General features: G+C 51.2%; 4 protein-coding genes across 4 annotated transcripts; 1 reads left to right on the top strand and 3 right to left on the bottom strand.

Annotated features, from left to right (window-relative positions):
- Nucleotides 1-1,038: 1,038 nt before the first annotated feature.
- Nucleotides 1,039-4,446, bottom strand: J4E88_003837 (uncharacterized protein; the record flags this gene model as incomplete). The annotated part of the gene is made up of 4 exons (XM_049397485.1): nucleotides 1,039-1,916; nucleotides 1,959-3,677; nucleotides 3,728-3,914; nucleotides 3,961-4,446. 4 exons carry the CDS (start codon nucleotides 4,444-4,446, stop codon nucleotides 1,039-1,041), a joined length of 3,270 nt encoding a protein of 1,089 aa, XP_049256873.1.
- Nucleotides 4,447-7,523: 3,077 nt separating this feature from the next.
- Nucleotides 7,524-8,133, bottom strand: J4E88_003838 (uncharacterized protein; the record flags this gene model as incomplete). Its single annotated transcript, XM_049397486.1, is given in 3 exon segments — nucleotides 7,524-7,590; nucleotides 7,644-8,112; nucleotides 8,127-8,133. 3 exon segments carry the CDS (start codon nucleotides 8,131-8,133, stop codon nucleotides 7,524-7,526), a joined length of 543 nt encoding a protein of 180 aa, XP_049256874.1.
- Nucleotides 8,134-9,773: 1,640 nt separating this feature from the next.
- Nucleotides 9,774-10,274, top strand: J4E88_003839 (uncharacterized protein; the record flags this gene model as incomplete). Its single annotated transcript, XM_049397487.1, has 1 exon — nucleotides 9,774-10,274. One exon carries the CDS (start codon nucleotides 9,774-9,776, stop codon nucleotides 10,272-10,274), a length of 501 nt encoding a protein of 166 aa, XP_049256875.1.
- A 2,638-nt stretch (nucleotides 10,275-12,912) lies between these two features.
- J4E88_003840 (uncharacterized protein) lies at nucleotides 12,913-14,727 on the bottom strand (the record flags this gene model as incomplete). The annotated part of the gene is made up of 4 exons (XM_049397488.1): nucleotides 12,913-13,638; nucleotides 13,688-14,035; nucleotides 14,091-14,477; nucleotides 14,533-14,727. 4 exons carry the CDS (start codon nucleotides 14,725-14,727, stop codon nucleotides 12,913-12,915), a joined length of 1,656 nt encoding a protein of 551 aa, XP_049256876.1.
- Nucleotides 14,728-14,996: the final 269 nt, after the last annotated feature.

Here is a 14,996-nt window from a genome sequence, read left to right on the forward strand (position 1 = left end):
AATCCAGGTCATCAAAATCCAGCGCAATCCGGGGCTGTATTCTTGATCCAGTATCTGTCTCCACCTTCGTGTAAGATCCGCTAATACAGATTTTGAGATCATCGTCAGTAGCGTTGCGAGACGTTCCGCGAAGAACGGTTGCTCCCAATAATTCCGAAGTGAGGTGACAGATATCGCATTCCAGCGGCTTCAGAGAAACGCCGCATTGGTGTCGGTGACATGGCTTCTCACCATCTGCGAGTGGGAAAAAGCTTTCGGGGGTGATCTCGAGTCGAGCGCATCTTTCACAGAACTTCATAGTAACGTATAATGTAGGAAAACGAAGAAGAAAGGGCGGTGATGCCTCTGAACAGCAATGAGGGGCAATTTCGACCCCACCGAATTCCGGGCATGAGGCACAGCAATACACTTACAGCAGCTCTAACTCCATCCATATATGATGGGCAGGGCATGCGTAGCCGCCTTGAGCGGGTATGATAGCTAAGCCAATAACGTCCTGAAGTGATTCAGCTGCTGGAGGGGAAGGCGTCGCAAACATTAACGAAGCCATCCTGGTCGAGGACGACACAAAGGCATCCGGCAGTGGGATATTAGCAGCCGACGTGAAATAACAGATGGTGAACATGTACGAGCTGCGCATTGATGGATGGTGGGATGATTCGTCGCGGATGAGGAAAGCGCGAAGGCCGCAGTGAGGCTGCGGCTGATGCTGCTAAGCCTCGCGCTATGACATCACCGACCCCTTTCACTCGTGCCACGAATCCATCGAGAAAGCGCGCGCAAGGAAATGGTATGCACGCGCATGTCGGGTATCATGCTAGGTAAATGGAAGCCACGAAGAGCATGTACATTTGCAGTCAAAACACTGCGGATCAAATTGCTGCGCTATCCAACGCCACGTGACTTCTAAACTCCATACCCATCATCGACATATCAACAACAAAAGTCTAGCCAAAGCGTTATCAATCTGAAAGCAACCAAACTCCAAATAGTACGTTCTCATCTTGATCGAACCTCGATAACACGCTCCCATTTCGCTCAGCTCAATGTCCCCTGGCGACTCCTCTCTACACCTGCCGGCGCCGTGCCAATTTGGCTCACGAGCTCCGCTTCATCGGCCCGATTCAATCTAGAATCAAGCGCATCATCCAGACCAGTATTCCTCTTGCGCATCGGACTCGTCGCATCTGCCGCACTATCATCAACATCGAGTTCCTTTTCCTTGCGTCTGCTCGCACCCATGCTTGCTACACTTGCATCATCGCCATCGGACTTCTTCTTGGTCTCGCCCTCACTGTTTTGCACTTCGATGGTGACATCGGTGTTGTCTCTGCTGAAGACGCGGAGACCGACGATGCACACAGCGTTCCAGGGGTCGCGCTCGAATTCATCTTCCTCTTCGACGTAGGGGTAGCGCGTGTTGTTGTAGCAAATATAGCGCTGGCGTTCAGAGAACATGCGCGGAATATTGTCTTCATCGTCGGAGAGATCTGAGTCGAGCGAGCAGGGGCCATCGAGATCAGAATCCCAGGAGTCGTCGGACATGTCGTCGGGCGAGTGCATTCCGTGCTGAGCGCGGTGGGAGTACTCGCTAGCACTTCGTCCGCGAGTGACCTGAATACCGGGTCGGATACCCGGGATGGGGGTGAGTGTAGCCCGGCGAACGCCAGTTGATGGACGGTGCTCAGGACGCGGACTGTATGTCCTTTGACCGGGTGTTCCAGGGCGAAACTCATCAGTCAGTGGCGTCGGCATAGGCGTCGGCAATGGCGTAGGGATAGGCGAATCCGTCATCTGGCCTTCGTTGTATCCGTCGCGACCTTGGTATGCGCCAGAAAGGTCGGTGTTGTAGCCACCGCGACCCTGAAGCTCCCCAGGCATGTTTTGATTGTAACCTCCGCGACCCTGGAGTTCTCCTGGCATGTTCTGGTTGTACCCCCCTCTGCCTTGCAACTCACCAGGCATATTCTGGTTGTATCCTCCTCTACCCTGTAGCTCTCCAGGCATATTTTGATTGTAGCCTCCGCGACCTTGGAAGCCTTGACTATGGGTCGCAGAAGAAGGTTGGGGACTGTGGTGGTATCCACCACGTCCTTGAAGGATTGCAGCTTCAGAGATCGCAGAGCCATTGCTGTCGCGGTTGTAGCCGCCACGACCCTGCAATGCTCCGGGAAGCGATGCATTGTAGCCATCACGGCCTTTGTTGTATCCGCTCCGGCCGCCAAAACCGCCACCTGGACTAGCCGAGCGCTCACGGAGTGGGTCAAGGCTCGATGCACGATGGTGCCTGGAGACTGCTTGGTGAACAGGCTTAGCGTCTTCGTCGCCGGAAGTGCGGTTGTCTTCCTCGACATTTATTCCAAGACCAGACAGGCTTTCGAGCTTCCTCTCGACTTCTGCCATGTCGCCAGATCGATTGAGTTTGCGCGTCTCTTTCGCAGTTTTCTTCAGGTCACGCAGCTCAGCCTTTTGGCGTAATCTCTTACGGCGTTGATGAGCTTGCTTCATCTCGGCCTTCTTGCGCTCAACTCTCTCCTCTTTGTGACGTTTGGCCTTGTCTTCTTCTTGCTCTCTGAAGTGTCCTTTGGCATGCGCGAGATCGTAAGACAGCCCGATCGAGAGCAGTTTCTCGCGCCGTTTGGTACAGGTCATCCGAATGACTTCATCAGGTGTCGGATTGTCAGGAATTCTGGTCGCTTTGATCTTGAGCAGGACGGTGTAATTACCAGGCTCAAGATCCAGCTCGGTAGAGACAGAGCGCGTCATATAGTACGTGCCGTTGCTGCGAACGATGTACTCTTCTTCGTCGTCTTTGTGGAGCCGGAACTGTAGGTTAAACTCATACTGACCTTCCAGACCTTGGTAGTAGCGATCATCAAGCTGGCTAAGCACGATGACTACGGGGCCGCCCTTCGCGAGATGTATCTTGAACTTGGTGTCGAGGTAGTCGACGCTCCACGGAACGTTGACACTTGTCCACTGCTGAGAAACCGTCCATTCCGGACCGAACAGTCGTGTACGGTCAAAATGCTGGTAGGTACGCAGAAGGTCCTTGTACGAGATCCAGAAGACACCGTCGTCCCCGAATTTGTGGTCGAGCTTCTTCATCCATTCTGGAGTCCATTCTTCTGAACCGTCACTCCAGCGACCAGTCCACTCGGTGCGGCCCCAGGGGTTCCGAAGCTTCAGCAGGCGCTGGCCATCGATCTCGCGTGCTTCCATGACGGAGTATGCATGTTTCTCCTGGATACCTTTGCGAGCGCCGTAGATACCGCCCATCTGGCCACATCCGAAGAGAAACGTCTTATTGACGTTCATGAGCTCTTCGTGCCAGAACTTGTCCTTATCCAAGATGTCGGTTGCAAAAATTTCAGACGTGACACCTCCAGTCAGGTCCTCGATACCTTCGCCTACAAAGCCGCCATTAATGGCACTGTAGTCGCCGTGTGCTTTGGCAAAAGCCTTTTCCAGCAGTGGCAGCCATGTTTCATTGGGATCGCTGCATTGCGCGAAGTACAGGGCCCTGGAACCGGTTTGCATGACAGTCCGGTATTCATCTTCGGGGCTTTTCCGGTTCTGAAGTTCCAACCAGTGGGAGCGCTCAAGTTTTGCTTCGTCAAAGTCCTCCTTGATGAGATATAGCTTGTCGTCGATGACCTCGGATATCCATTCGCCATCTGAGATAAGTCAGCTTGTGAGCTACCCGACTATATAGTCATGTCTTTACCTCTGTGGAAGACAAATCCGTACACGCCGACCTGCTCATCGCGCGCAACGCACACCCGCTGTATCAATTCTTCCTTGTTCGAGATCGTCGCCAGTGCCGACATGAACCAGCAGTCACCGTCATTGCCCTGTCGCACATCGTTCGCGGTGGCGCCTTCGATGAAAAATCGTGGTTCATCGAAGGTGTCCTGTGACGAGTTAGGCATGCGACGATAGTGGGGTGGTAATACATACCTCGACTCTCTTGACCGACAAAGGATGAAAGTCGGCGTTCTCTTCATTGAGCCCAGTCAAGCAGTCGGCGGGAGTGTCTGGAATAAGCTGCGACCGTTTGAAGTCGGCCTCTATATCGAAATGTGGATCTCGATACTTTTGGTTCAGTCGTCGGCATTCTTTGACGATCTTTGCGACCTTTCTGGTGCAGGCTTCCTTGGCCTCCTCGTAGGATGCAAGCGCATTGACCCCAGGTATGGAACCTCTCGGCGCATGTGCGGCGGCACGTTTCGCATACAGATTGTCGGGTAAGATTGTAAAGATCTTACCGGGGTGTTTGGTCGTAAATTTGTTCCAGAACTCGTCGATGTTCCTCTGAGGAGCTTGTTTTCTGACCGGCAAGCGTGGCCGTGGGGCAGGAGCAGGCGTCTCTTGAACCATGCTGGGCGCCCTAGAGTGTGGAGTGGTGATGTTGATGAAGTCGTTGTGAGTACCATTCGATGCCATTGTCAATTCTGTGCCGCGGCCCAAATGCTCAGGGGCTGGCTATGCTTCTTGGGGCGTACGGCGTCCATTGGGGGCTCAGTCGTTAATAAATGATTTGGGATGACGATGAAATTCTCAGCCCCCAACGAAGATTCATACAGCTGCCATGTATGGTGTGGTATTTCGAGAGCCTGTAAGAAAAGAAGTGGGTCAGTCAGACACGAGGCGTTGCTCGGCGCTGCCGCAGGACCCCCGCTCGCCATGCCGCTGCGAATCAGCTTGCCGCGGAGCTTCCGAACCCATGCTCGCGGCCGTCATCAAGCGGAGAGGCAGATACAACGGCGATCGGCTGTAGCTGCACTGGCCTGCGTCTTCAGCTGCAGACAAGGACGGACGACGAGTAAGAGTGTTGGGTTGGACGCGACGCAGTAGGGAGGCTCTCGTTCTCTGGAAACGGCTCAGACGGCCAATTCGCGCAACTAGATTAGCCTGGGGGCGGCCGGCTAGCCTATTCTAGCTGACTACGGGTAGAAGCCTAACCAACTTCTTGTCTTGTTATATTACTAGCCCCTAGTGTCTAGCATTACGCTGCAGAGGTATTAAGTATTAGAATTATACTAATTATTTATTTAGTTCTAAAGTATCTTTACTACTATTATAAACTAATTATTTTTTATTATAAAAAAGTATTTTTTACTTTTATAGCTTTAGTTATAATTTTAGTAAAAATTTTTTTATAGTATTATTATACTTTTTTTAACTAAAGTTACTTAGTACTTTTAGTTAAAAGTAAATTAAAAAAATTATTATACTAGTATTAAAAGTACTAATTATAAAGTTATAAAAGTAAGTAAAAGCTTTATATTTTTACTTTATAAAGATATAAACTTTTACTAGTATAGTTACTATAAAATATATAAAAAAAAACTTAGCTTTAGCTTACTTATAAATTAAAGCTTTTATTTTATATTAGTATTTTTTTTAGTTAAGCTTACTAGTATTATAATAAGTAGTAATATACTTAAGTATTTTATTTTACTACTAAACTAAGTTTTAAAATAAAGTAGCTAATTTATATTTTTTATATATAAAGTTACTAGTATTAGTAAGTATATAAATTAGCTATATATTTTTTATAATAAAAATAATATTTAAAGTATTATAAAAAAATTTAAGTACTACTTATATAGAATTTTATACTTTAAAAATAAGTAACTATAGTATTATAAAATTTATACTTATAGTATAGCTATCTTTACTACTATACTAAAAATACCTATTAAATTATAAGTTAAACAACCTAAATTAGACACTTAGCATATTACTAGTGAACGGTTATCTGGCGATAGTTTGGAGGTGAGCAACTTGTTCGCCGAATCTGCCTGCATATGGTGGTGGTGCTATGACGCCTCTCACATCTTGATACCATCACCGTGCGGCATTCGCGATGGTCTGATCAAGCGTTCCTTTGCAGACTGACAGGAGTAGCACCCAGACATGTGAAACGTTCCATCGGCGTGTTCAGCTTATGAGATGATAATTTTGGAGCTGTATACCTACACCTATGGGTCCTTCTGCATCCCGGTCCAGTTTATAGGAAGGGCAATGGACACGGGCGCAACACCAGCGAGGTTCGAGAACAGATTTATGCCGTACTAGGATCCACGCGAGGATGGGTTCGGGCTAGAATGATTTCAGTGGGTGTTTGTGTATCTCTGCGCGCCCGAGGTGTGTGCCGACTCTCCATTGATAGGCAACTTTCCCCCGCGGGCATGGGACATGCATCAGGTATCTCGGTTCCGAGCCGCCGGGCATGTCTCATTGCGTCCATAGTGCTGGAAACGACGCTGACTAACGCGCGCACAGTGCCTGCATAGGTGCTGTAACGTTCAGCAAGGCTCACAATGAGTCGACAGGAGTAGCGGTAATGGCTGCGCGCTCGTCGAGCCGATGTCTCGATAGGGAAAAACGGCAGACGTAGCTCCCGGATGAAACAGTATCACCAACAATTGTCAGGTTTCTATGTCAGCCCTAGCACACAGCCCTACGAGCGATGCTGCGAGCGTCCTGCGATTTTGCAGGGATGCGATCTCACCGTAATTTCGACGCGCACAGCCAATCGCGTCGCGAAGCCACACCTGGTGTTTGGATAACGATAAATTCCCTTGCGCCGGACATAAGGGCGACCGTCCAATCGCGCGTACGTTACTTGAGAGGACCAACCTCTTTCAATAAATCTGTTGTGACGTCCGGAGATGCACAACTACGTAGGCTGACAGTTTTTCCAGTAAACCATAAGGAGATACAAACTGCTGGCCAACTCGGGCCTTGACGCGACACTTGACGCTGTGACAATGCGAGGTCAGCTCGGGGTATGCAACACAGCTGGCGGATTGAGCGGTAAACACATCCCCTGAGTGCATAGCTACGACTCCGATACCGATTTGGAATGTCAAGTAGCGTCAGGCTGAGTGCAAGGCTGAAGTGGTAAGATGTGGTGTGAGGCTTGGAACGTGTGCCGAACTCGGGATTCCGGCGCTTGCCGAAAGCACAGGCGAAGGCTTTAGCTCGATGCCGTCATCATTCTTTTGCTTGAGGCGCGTCCAGCCATCCCAACCTCTTCACCCTGACAACATCACAAGTAGACGACATGAACAGTATCGCCCAGTATTATGTTGGGTGGCCCAGACCCAAGCTTGCATTCCGCAGTACTCGACTCCGACTTCCGCTGCAATTTGTCCGCCACCCTTCAAATTTCCAGCGAGAGGTCATTCAAACCCCTCTTCAGCCATTCACGAGCATTAACGGCAGTATCGACGATATTGCTTAGGAGGCTTCAATTGACTAGAGGCGTCGAGAAATCGGGGTTCGATGTATCATGCGATGTCCACCAAATCGTCCAGACCCGAAAAACAACGCCTAATCGCTGCTTGACTATAGATCACAGATATCCACCCCGCTTCTTGGTCGCCCAACTATCAATATGACGCCGTATGTAGTCATAATCATTGAACACGCTGATGCTATCTAGATTTACGTCGCCTACCATCAACTTGCTCCTCTTACGGCTGTGATGAGGTGAGCTCAAGCCTATCCTATCAAATGATTGGCTTCCCGCTGAGTCTGAGCTTCCCGTCGATGATGCAGATGCTATGGAAGTAGTCTCTGACCCGAACCCGCCGTCAGAGTCCAGCTTCAGTACTGGCCATGGTTCGTACCTCCGGAAGTTTTCCAGCCATCGAGTGATCTTTCCGCGGTCGACATTGGCTATCAACTTTTCAACGTCTTGCGCGATCAAGTACTCCTGAACCTTGTCATCGCATCTCAGATCGTGATCATTCTCGGCGTACAGGTCGATTCCAGCTCCCTTGGCCTCCACCCTTGCGTTTTCCAATGCTTCTTCCGCTTCCTGAATCGCCTTTATACGTTCGCGTGTGCGCTGAAGAAAATGCGGGCCATATTCGTCCTTCAGTTCCTCTAGGTCACGGCCAGGGTTGTCGTGGCAGTAGTAGGCCAGTAAAGGCCCATGATTGCCTCGAGCCTCGTCGTACTGCTGTCTCGCATAGTGGAGACTCGCTTCGAAACCAGCAAGATATTCCATCCATTCATTCCTGAATATAGCCGCTTCGTTTTGCGTTGATCCTCCGGTGTAGTTCAGTTCACGAGAGGAGCTTTCGGTATTGGTATCTTCACCTTTATACACGTCATCGTCCCCGTAATATCGGGAGCGAATTCTGTGGTGGTACCGATAATCATTTGCCCGCCAGTGCCTCTCTCCGTCATCTTGTACAACTCCAGCTTCTTCCAAGATTATTTGGTTGTAATGATCAAGATCCCACAAGCTAGTCCACCAGAAGTATTCTGCATCTTTGAGCCTGCTTTTCAGCCGCCGTTCCCGGGTTTTGATAGCTCGATAGCGGAGTTGTGCGCGTCGGACATTCTTTCTCGCGTCTATCAGATGTGCTCGCTCCTGGAAATGTGGAAGATATGCAAAACCCAATTCTTTCTTTAGGTCCCTGAGATCTGTGATCGCACGTTGGTAGTCTTGCCAAGCGGGTTGCGCGTCTTTGTTCGTGATATCCAGCTCCGCATCAATCCGCTTCTTGGTTTTACGATATCGACGACCTTCAACAACCGCGTTCCGTATCGCTTCAAGCAGTCGACGGGCGACTACGAGGCACAGAACGTTCTTCTTTCCGTCAAAGGTCCGAGCCAAAACGGAGACCCCAGACGTGAAAATATGAGTATTTGGCGCGGTTTGACAGACGTGCCATTCATCGTATCCTGGACCGAGATCTGCGCAATCCTTGCAGGACGATAAGCCGCAATAAGCGGCGTGGTCATTGCCGGGATAGCAACGTTGGCAGCCCTCCAACTCGCACTGGCAGAAAAGATTACCATCTCCCTCTCTAAGAACAGACCATAACCCACTCGCCCCCTCACTGCTGTCATCTGACGGCTCCGATCGGATACCTTTATCGAACAAGACAAGCGCGTTTTGTTGCGGCAAGTCTTCGTTCTCGCCTGCTAGTAGAGGATGTGGGTCATCATCTACTATACGAGGTTTGCCTGACTTGTGAAAAGGCTCCGCGCGGTGTGAAGGTGGATCCGTTTCGTCCCGAAAATCGTGCTTGTCGTCTCGGTCAAGTCGAGGTTGCTTCTCGTCGCCTTTCATTCGCTTGTTAAGATGGCTGGCCCCATTTTGTGCGGGTCCCCGTCTCTTCAAAAAGTAGGTGATGCTCTTCCGTATGATGGGACGAGACATTCTGGGCGTGTGGTCTACCATGAGTGCAGACTACCAGACAACTTTCACACGTTTGTTAATGAAACCCAAGGCGGGAGGTGAGCAGGCTGTGGAAGTGATTGGATCAAAGCCACAAGGGCGTTTGATAGACAAAGCCTTTCATGTTTGACGCCTCAAAGACACGATAATTCAGGTTCTCGACATTGTGTCATCATCGATTAGTCAGTCGGGACATGTCTCTCCATCATAATCTAAACAAATTTATGCATATTCCAGTAGGTGACGAGAACGGGGTTGTCTTGAAGCGTTGGACGAGCGCAACATAGCAGAGCAAGGGGAGGGTTGAGCTTTCACTCCCTACCTATGCCAAGATAAGGACCACGTCCGAGCACGCACGTTCAATTCTACACGGATCGCCAGCCTAATGAAAGTAAGAAACCATGGCCTGTTCACTCGCCATACGACCTGTGACGGATCTTCGCCGGGCATTTACACCCTTGCATGGTTCTCAACCAAGACCCAGCAACCGCCACACCAGCCCGCCCCCTCCAAGCTGATCACCTAATCTGGAACCTCGGGTTGGGGAGAATTCCATAAACCAAACATGGCGAGGAGAGAGGATCAACGAAGTATGATAGGTTCTACACTGCTTAATAGCTGCGTTTCTAACGACAAACAGGGCCAGGTCAACGTGACAACCGAGGATATCGTGCCAATGATGACCGTCGGCGCCGGCAGGACTTGGGTCAGGGTCGCGGTCATATTAGAGGAGGGCCTGACCTCTGGACCCCCACGTACGATCGACGGCACAATCGACAGCGATCCAATTCCCCGGACCGTAGGCAACGTGACCATACTCGGTCTGTATCTCCGATACCACGCGGTCGGAGTTTTAGGCGCGAACAAGATCAGCGGCGCCCGAGTCCGGAGTATCGAGGTCGTCGAGACCCTACCCCGATCGCAAATCAGAGGAGACAGACTGATCAGCGGAACTCTCCGGATGCCGCGCAGTCTGATCTCTCCGTCGAGCTCGATACTGCATACACACGTGGTACCCATCGATACGAGCGGGATTCACGCGAGCGCGCATCAACTTACCCGCTGAATGTTGCTTCTTCACGGGTCCAAGATGCGGCATCTGAGACGCCCCCAGCAGGTGTTAATGAGTTCAACAATCGCGTGGTGAACACGGATGAGAACCACACACTCCAACTAGCTCACGACCGTGCTAGACATCATCCACCTCCGTCTTTGCGCAACAATGACCCACCGAATTTCGACGACATCGAAGAGGTTATCGCTGCCAGCAAATTCGCTCTTTTCAAAAAGCCTGACTGTGATAAACCAGTAGTAGGTTTCAACGTCGTTTACGAGGGCGAAGACGAAAAGACAGATCTGATTGACTCCAATTCTGTACAAGTCGGTGACATCTGGGAAATTCATGAGATGGGCCCAACCGGCAACCGAGACGCGTTTTTAGGCGACGGCAAGACCACGCCTTCATCGGGAGGTCTCCACAGCTCAAAGACCACCAGGATCGTGGTTACTGGTGGGACTGGCGAGAGGCGGACTGGATTCAGAATCACCAGCTGTAACAACACGCTCCAAGAAAAGATTAAGAAATCGGGCGAGGTGTCGAGATATTTCTTGATCCATGTGGAAGGTCGACCACCGCCTTCAAACACAGCCGGACTTCCGACTCTTCGCGTTTCTTCCAGCGCATACTGGATGGCATTTTCTGCAATGGATACCGAGAATATCGTCACCTTCCGGCCGGACAGGATCATGCGCCTCATAGGAAGGGCTCATATCGCTGATGTACAGAGGGCGGTGCAACAGAGGAGTCAGCAAGATATTATAGGAGTGTCAACCTTGGCCCAAACATTCCAAGCGACTCAACCGTACGGGCCATTTCCTCCCTCTAGCGCGTCGAACTCGACAGTCGCCAATCCTACACCACCGCCTGTGCAGCCAGCACAGCCCCAGACGGCTCACCCGAACTTCAATCCGCCCACTGGCCCGCGCGCAGAATTTAGACGGTCTGATCGATTACGGACTCAACCACCGCCAAATTACCGTGACAGAGGACGTCAGCAGGATGCGACGGGGCCAGCATCACAGCCCGCTCCACAGACCATCACGCATCCACCTTCAGCTCGTCCGCCTCTTTCATCCGGGGACCAAGCAGTCCAGGGTCTTCGAGGCGCTACGAATGGCCGTAGCCCTGCGCAGCGGCCCACGGAAACCGGTCAGCCTCGTACAAACGGCACAGACACCAAGCGCAAGAGAGACGATTCGGAAGACGGCCCTCGCAAGAATCGCCGGCGCGACTCCATGTAATGTTTCGTCCACACGGTCATCTGCATCTTTTCCAGGCCTCTCGCCTATACCCTGGGGTAGTATCGATTGAGGTACCTTCGCACCGGGTTAGCGTTATAATGCGCGCTTTGGCGTTCTCCGGTCATGTCGCCATTCTTTCCTTTGTTCATGTTGTTTCAAATTCGATTGCCTCATTCTACCCCCTTCCTGTCACCATTCATCGATAGATAATGGTTCTTTTAAGAGCATTTTTTCACTATGTTCCCATCGATGGAATAATGTCGCATCCTGTCAAAGATGTCTTAGTTGATAACTCTCTCAATCCAATTCTAAGTTCTCACTTTGCGCCCCTCATTGCTCATCAAAGCATAAAGCCGAAGCATTAAACAAAGCTTTGTCGAAGTCTGTTCAGCTTTCAGACCGTACCCTTGCACAATGTCCCGTCAATCTCTCCGCTGCCAGTAACCAATCCTCCGTCATCTTTCCATCATCATCGCCCTGAACTCTCCACAACGCCCCCTCCCCGGTAGCAACAATGAACTCATTCATCTCACACAACCATCCCGGGCTCTCCTTCAGCCAAGTGATTGCCCAGCTCGCCAGATGTACCAGCCCATTATATCTCAGTGCCGCAAGTCCTGATATCACCCACTCATACCGCTGCGATACGAATGCTCGTAGATCGTGAAACATTGCGGTGGTGACGGATGCGACCGTGGGGAAGTGCGCATCGACCAGGGTACATATGGTGTCGAGAGTGATGCGCGAGAAAATGTGTGCGTTGACGAGCAGGTTGACGAAGAGCTTGAATGTAGGTTCGTGGAGTAGGATGGCGATGAGGAGTACGAAGTGGATGATTTTACGGAACGTAAGGGCCATATTCGCGAGTCCAGCGTGGACACAGCTATCGGTAAAGTGACGGCTTATCGAGACTGCGCAGGTGCTGGTGTTGATGATGCCGCTTGAAAGAGACGCTAGTCCTGATCTGGCCACGCGCCTTGGCAGGTAGGCTGTCGTGAAGGTAGAAGAGTCTGAGTCGACCCTTGGAGGTTCCCCGCGCTGCAGATCGCTAACAGAGTACGTTTGATAGCACTCACTAGTAAATCGATTGCTCAGCACGGATCTGAGAGTCAGCTGTACCAGTCAAGGTTTCTGTCGATCTGGCGTGAATGTGACGGTCACGTGACAGATTGTACTTTCACTGCATCCCACACTAATCGTCAGTTCGAAGACGGACTGGATCGCATACGTTTTGAACGCGAAGAGACGATAAAGCAAAGTTTTGAGTGCTCAGATATTCTTTTGTTACAGTTCTTTTGCCCACGCTTCAAACATAAAGGCAGCTACCGCTTGGTTTCCCTGTCCATCGTCTGCGCAGTGCAAGACAACTAAGAGCCACTACCACGCGTCAATAACGACTCGTTTTAGAGCTCATGATCAATGGCAACTGGTACGTACGGAGTATTCGGGTTCGGCGCGCCTTTGACAAGCTTGAAGCCACCCGGTTGCAGGTATTGGAAGACCTGTTTCGGATCGTACTTCTTGGATATCTTCATCAGTCGTTGCTTGTTCTTCGCTCCGTAGCTGCCGATGGGGTCTTGGTATTCGGATGCGTAGTTAAGATACACAAAGTCGTTGTCCAGCTTCCTCCGCTTCGCTTCCGCTTTTACAAGTTTGATGATGTTGGCAATCACACTGTGAAACTTGGGCTCGTCTTCTTTGTTGTTCCAGGCAGCGTTGAAGTTGAGCACGAAGTACGGGCCGTTTGCTGGATCGATACCTAGAGCATTCCCACCGTTCTTTTGCATGGCCTTGGTCGCGCTTTCGGTGATGGGCTGGATAGCCATGATGAGCAGGATCTTCTCGATGTCGGCGACGGTGGCTTCTTGCGTGTAGAACGTATCGACGATGAACTCGAGCAGTGATCTGTCCATCTTCAGACTAATGCCCCACCAGGTCTGGAAAGCACCAAGAGCAGGAGCACCCTGATTGAGGAGATCGGCCATGCCGGACATCGGGCGAAGGCCAGTCGTATCATCGATGGCAGTGATATTACCCCAACTCGAGAAGACAGGCGCGTTCGCAATAGGCTTCGCGTAGTGGAGGTTGGCGAAAGCCAACTTGCCGATCCCGGGCGCGCTTGCGAAAGTCTAGAGATGTTAGTTTTCCGTGTATGAGGATTCGGCTCAGCGCACTTACAACAATCTGGGCAGCATCTTCATCCTTGACAGAACCAGAGACTGTGAATTGATGGATCGCATCGAGTACCGCGGGGTATGCATCTTCGAGGTACACCCGCTGGCCTCCCCACATCTGGCCAAGAGGGAAAGCGTCAAGCTCGAAGTTTGTAACGATCCCGAAATTGTTGCCGCCTCCTCTCAGTGCCCAGTATAGGTCGGGATAAGTGGTCGCGCTGACGTTGATCGCGATACCAGAAGCTGTGACGAGTTCGAAACTCGCCACGTTATCACAAGCCCAACCGCGCTTGCTCGCAAAGTGAGATATGCCGCCTCCGAGAATGAGGCCAGGCACGCCAACGGGGGCCATCTAGTCCTATGATCAGTGGCAGAACCATAAATTTGGCGCAGATGCGTAGACTTACACGCCCTCCCGCGACACTCAGACCGTCTTTCTCAACAGCATTGTAGACGTCTATCCATCGGAGTCCAGGACCAATGTCGACCGTCTGCTTATCGGAGGCAACAACAGCCTGCTTGAAGCTTTCAAGCGATACAGTGATTCCATCTTCGATACTAGATGCACCGGCCCACGCAGCATGGCCACCGCCTTTAACGGCGAAGGGGCATTGGTACAACCTAGCCGCAAGCACCAATGTTGAGACCTCGATTGTCTTCGTGGGTTTGAACACACAAGAAGGTCGTACTAAGCCTTGTTGCGCAGACCAGTATCCCCCGGTAAAGTTGCTGTATGTGGTTGCTCCTTCAGCCAAGACCTTGTCGGTGCCGAAGAGTATCGTCAGCGCTGTGCACTAGAGTCTGTCAGCTTGCGCAACCCTAGGTTCGTGATATTATGACAAAACTTACAGCATGTGAGCATTGCGCATCTGAGACACGGGCACTGAGTGCATTCGCAGGTTCTGGCAGAGCCGAAACGTCGACGCCGAGGTTTTCGAGAGCCGCAGTGATGTTGAAGTCTTGCGGCTCAAAAGCAGCGTCGCTAGCTTGGGCTCCCACACCGGCTGCAAGAGCTGCAATGGAAACAAGACATGTGACCTTCATCGCTGCTGATGGCTGCAATCAATTGTGCGAGTTAGGTCACTTGGCAGCGCGTTCGTGAGCAATAACCTGCGCGTTTGGTTCCCAAGGGCGCGTGGAGGTCTGGGGGGCCGGGGCCCTCTCACTTGGGGGCCTCTTTAACAGCATACCAGTGCGCCGCATTCTTCTGCACCTCGCTTGGCTGTAAGCATCTAATTTGAGGTACGTGTCCGATCATTGGCGCAATGCTAAGCCTCCTGCAAGAAGACGGTTGGATCCTGCGGGATTGTGGC

Source organism: Alternaria novae-zelandiae (genome assembly GCF_023758075.1).
Source record: "Alternaria novae-zelandiae strain BMP 2774 chromosome Unknown scaffold_6, whole genome shotgun sequence".
Lineage (NCBI taxonomy): Eukaryota > Fungi > Ascomycota > Dothideomycetes > Pleosporales > Pleosporaceae > Alternaria > Alternaria novae-zelandiae.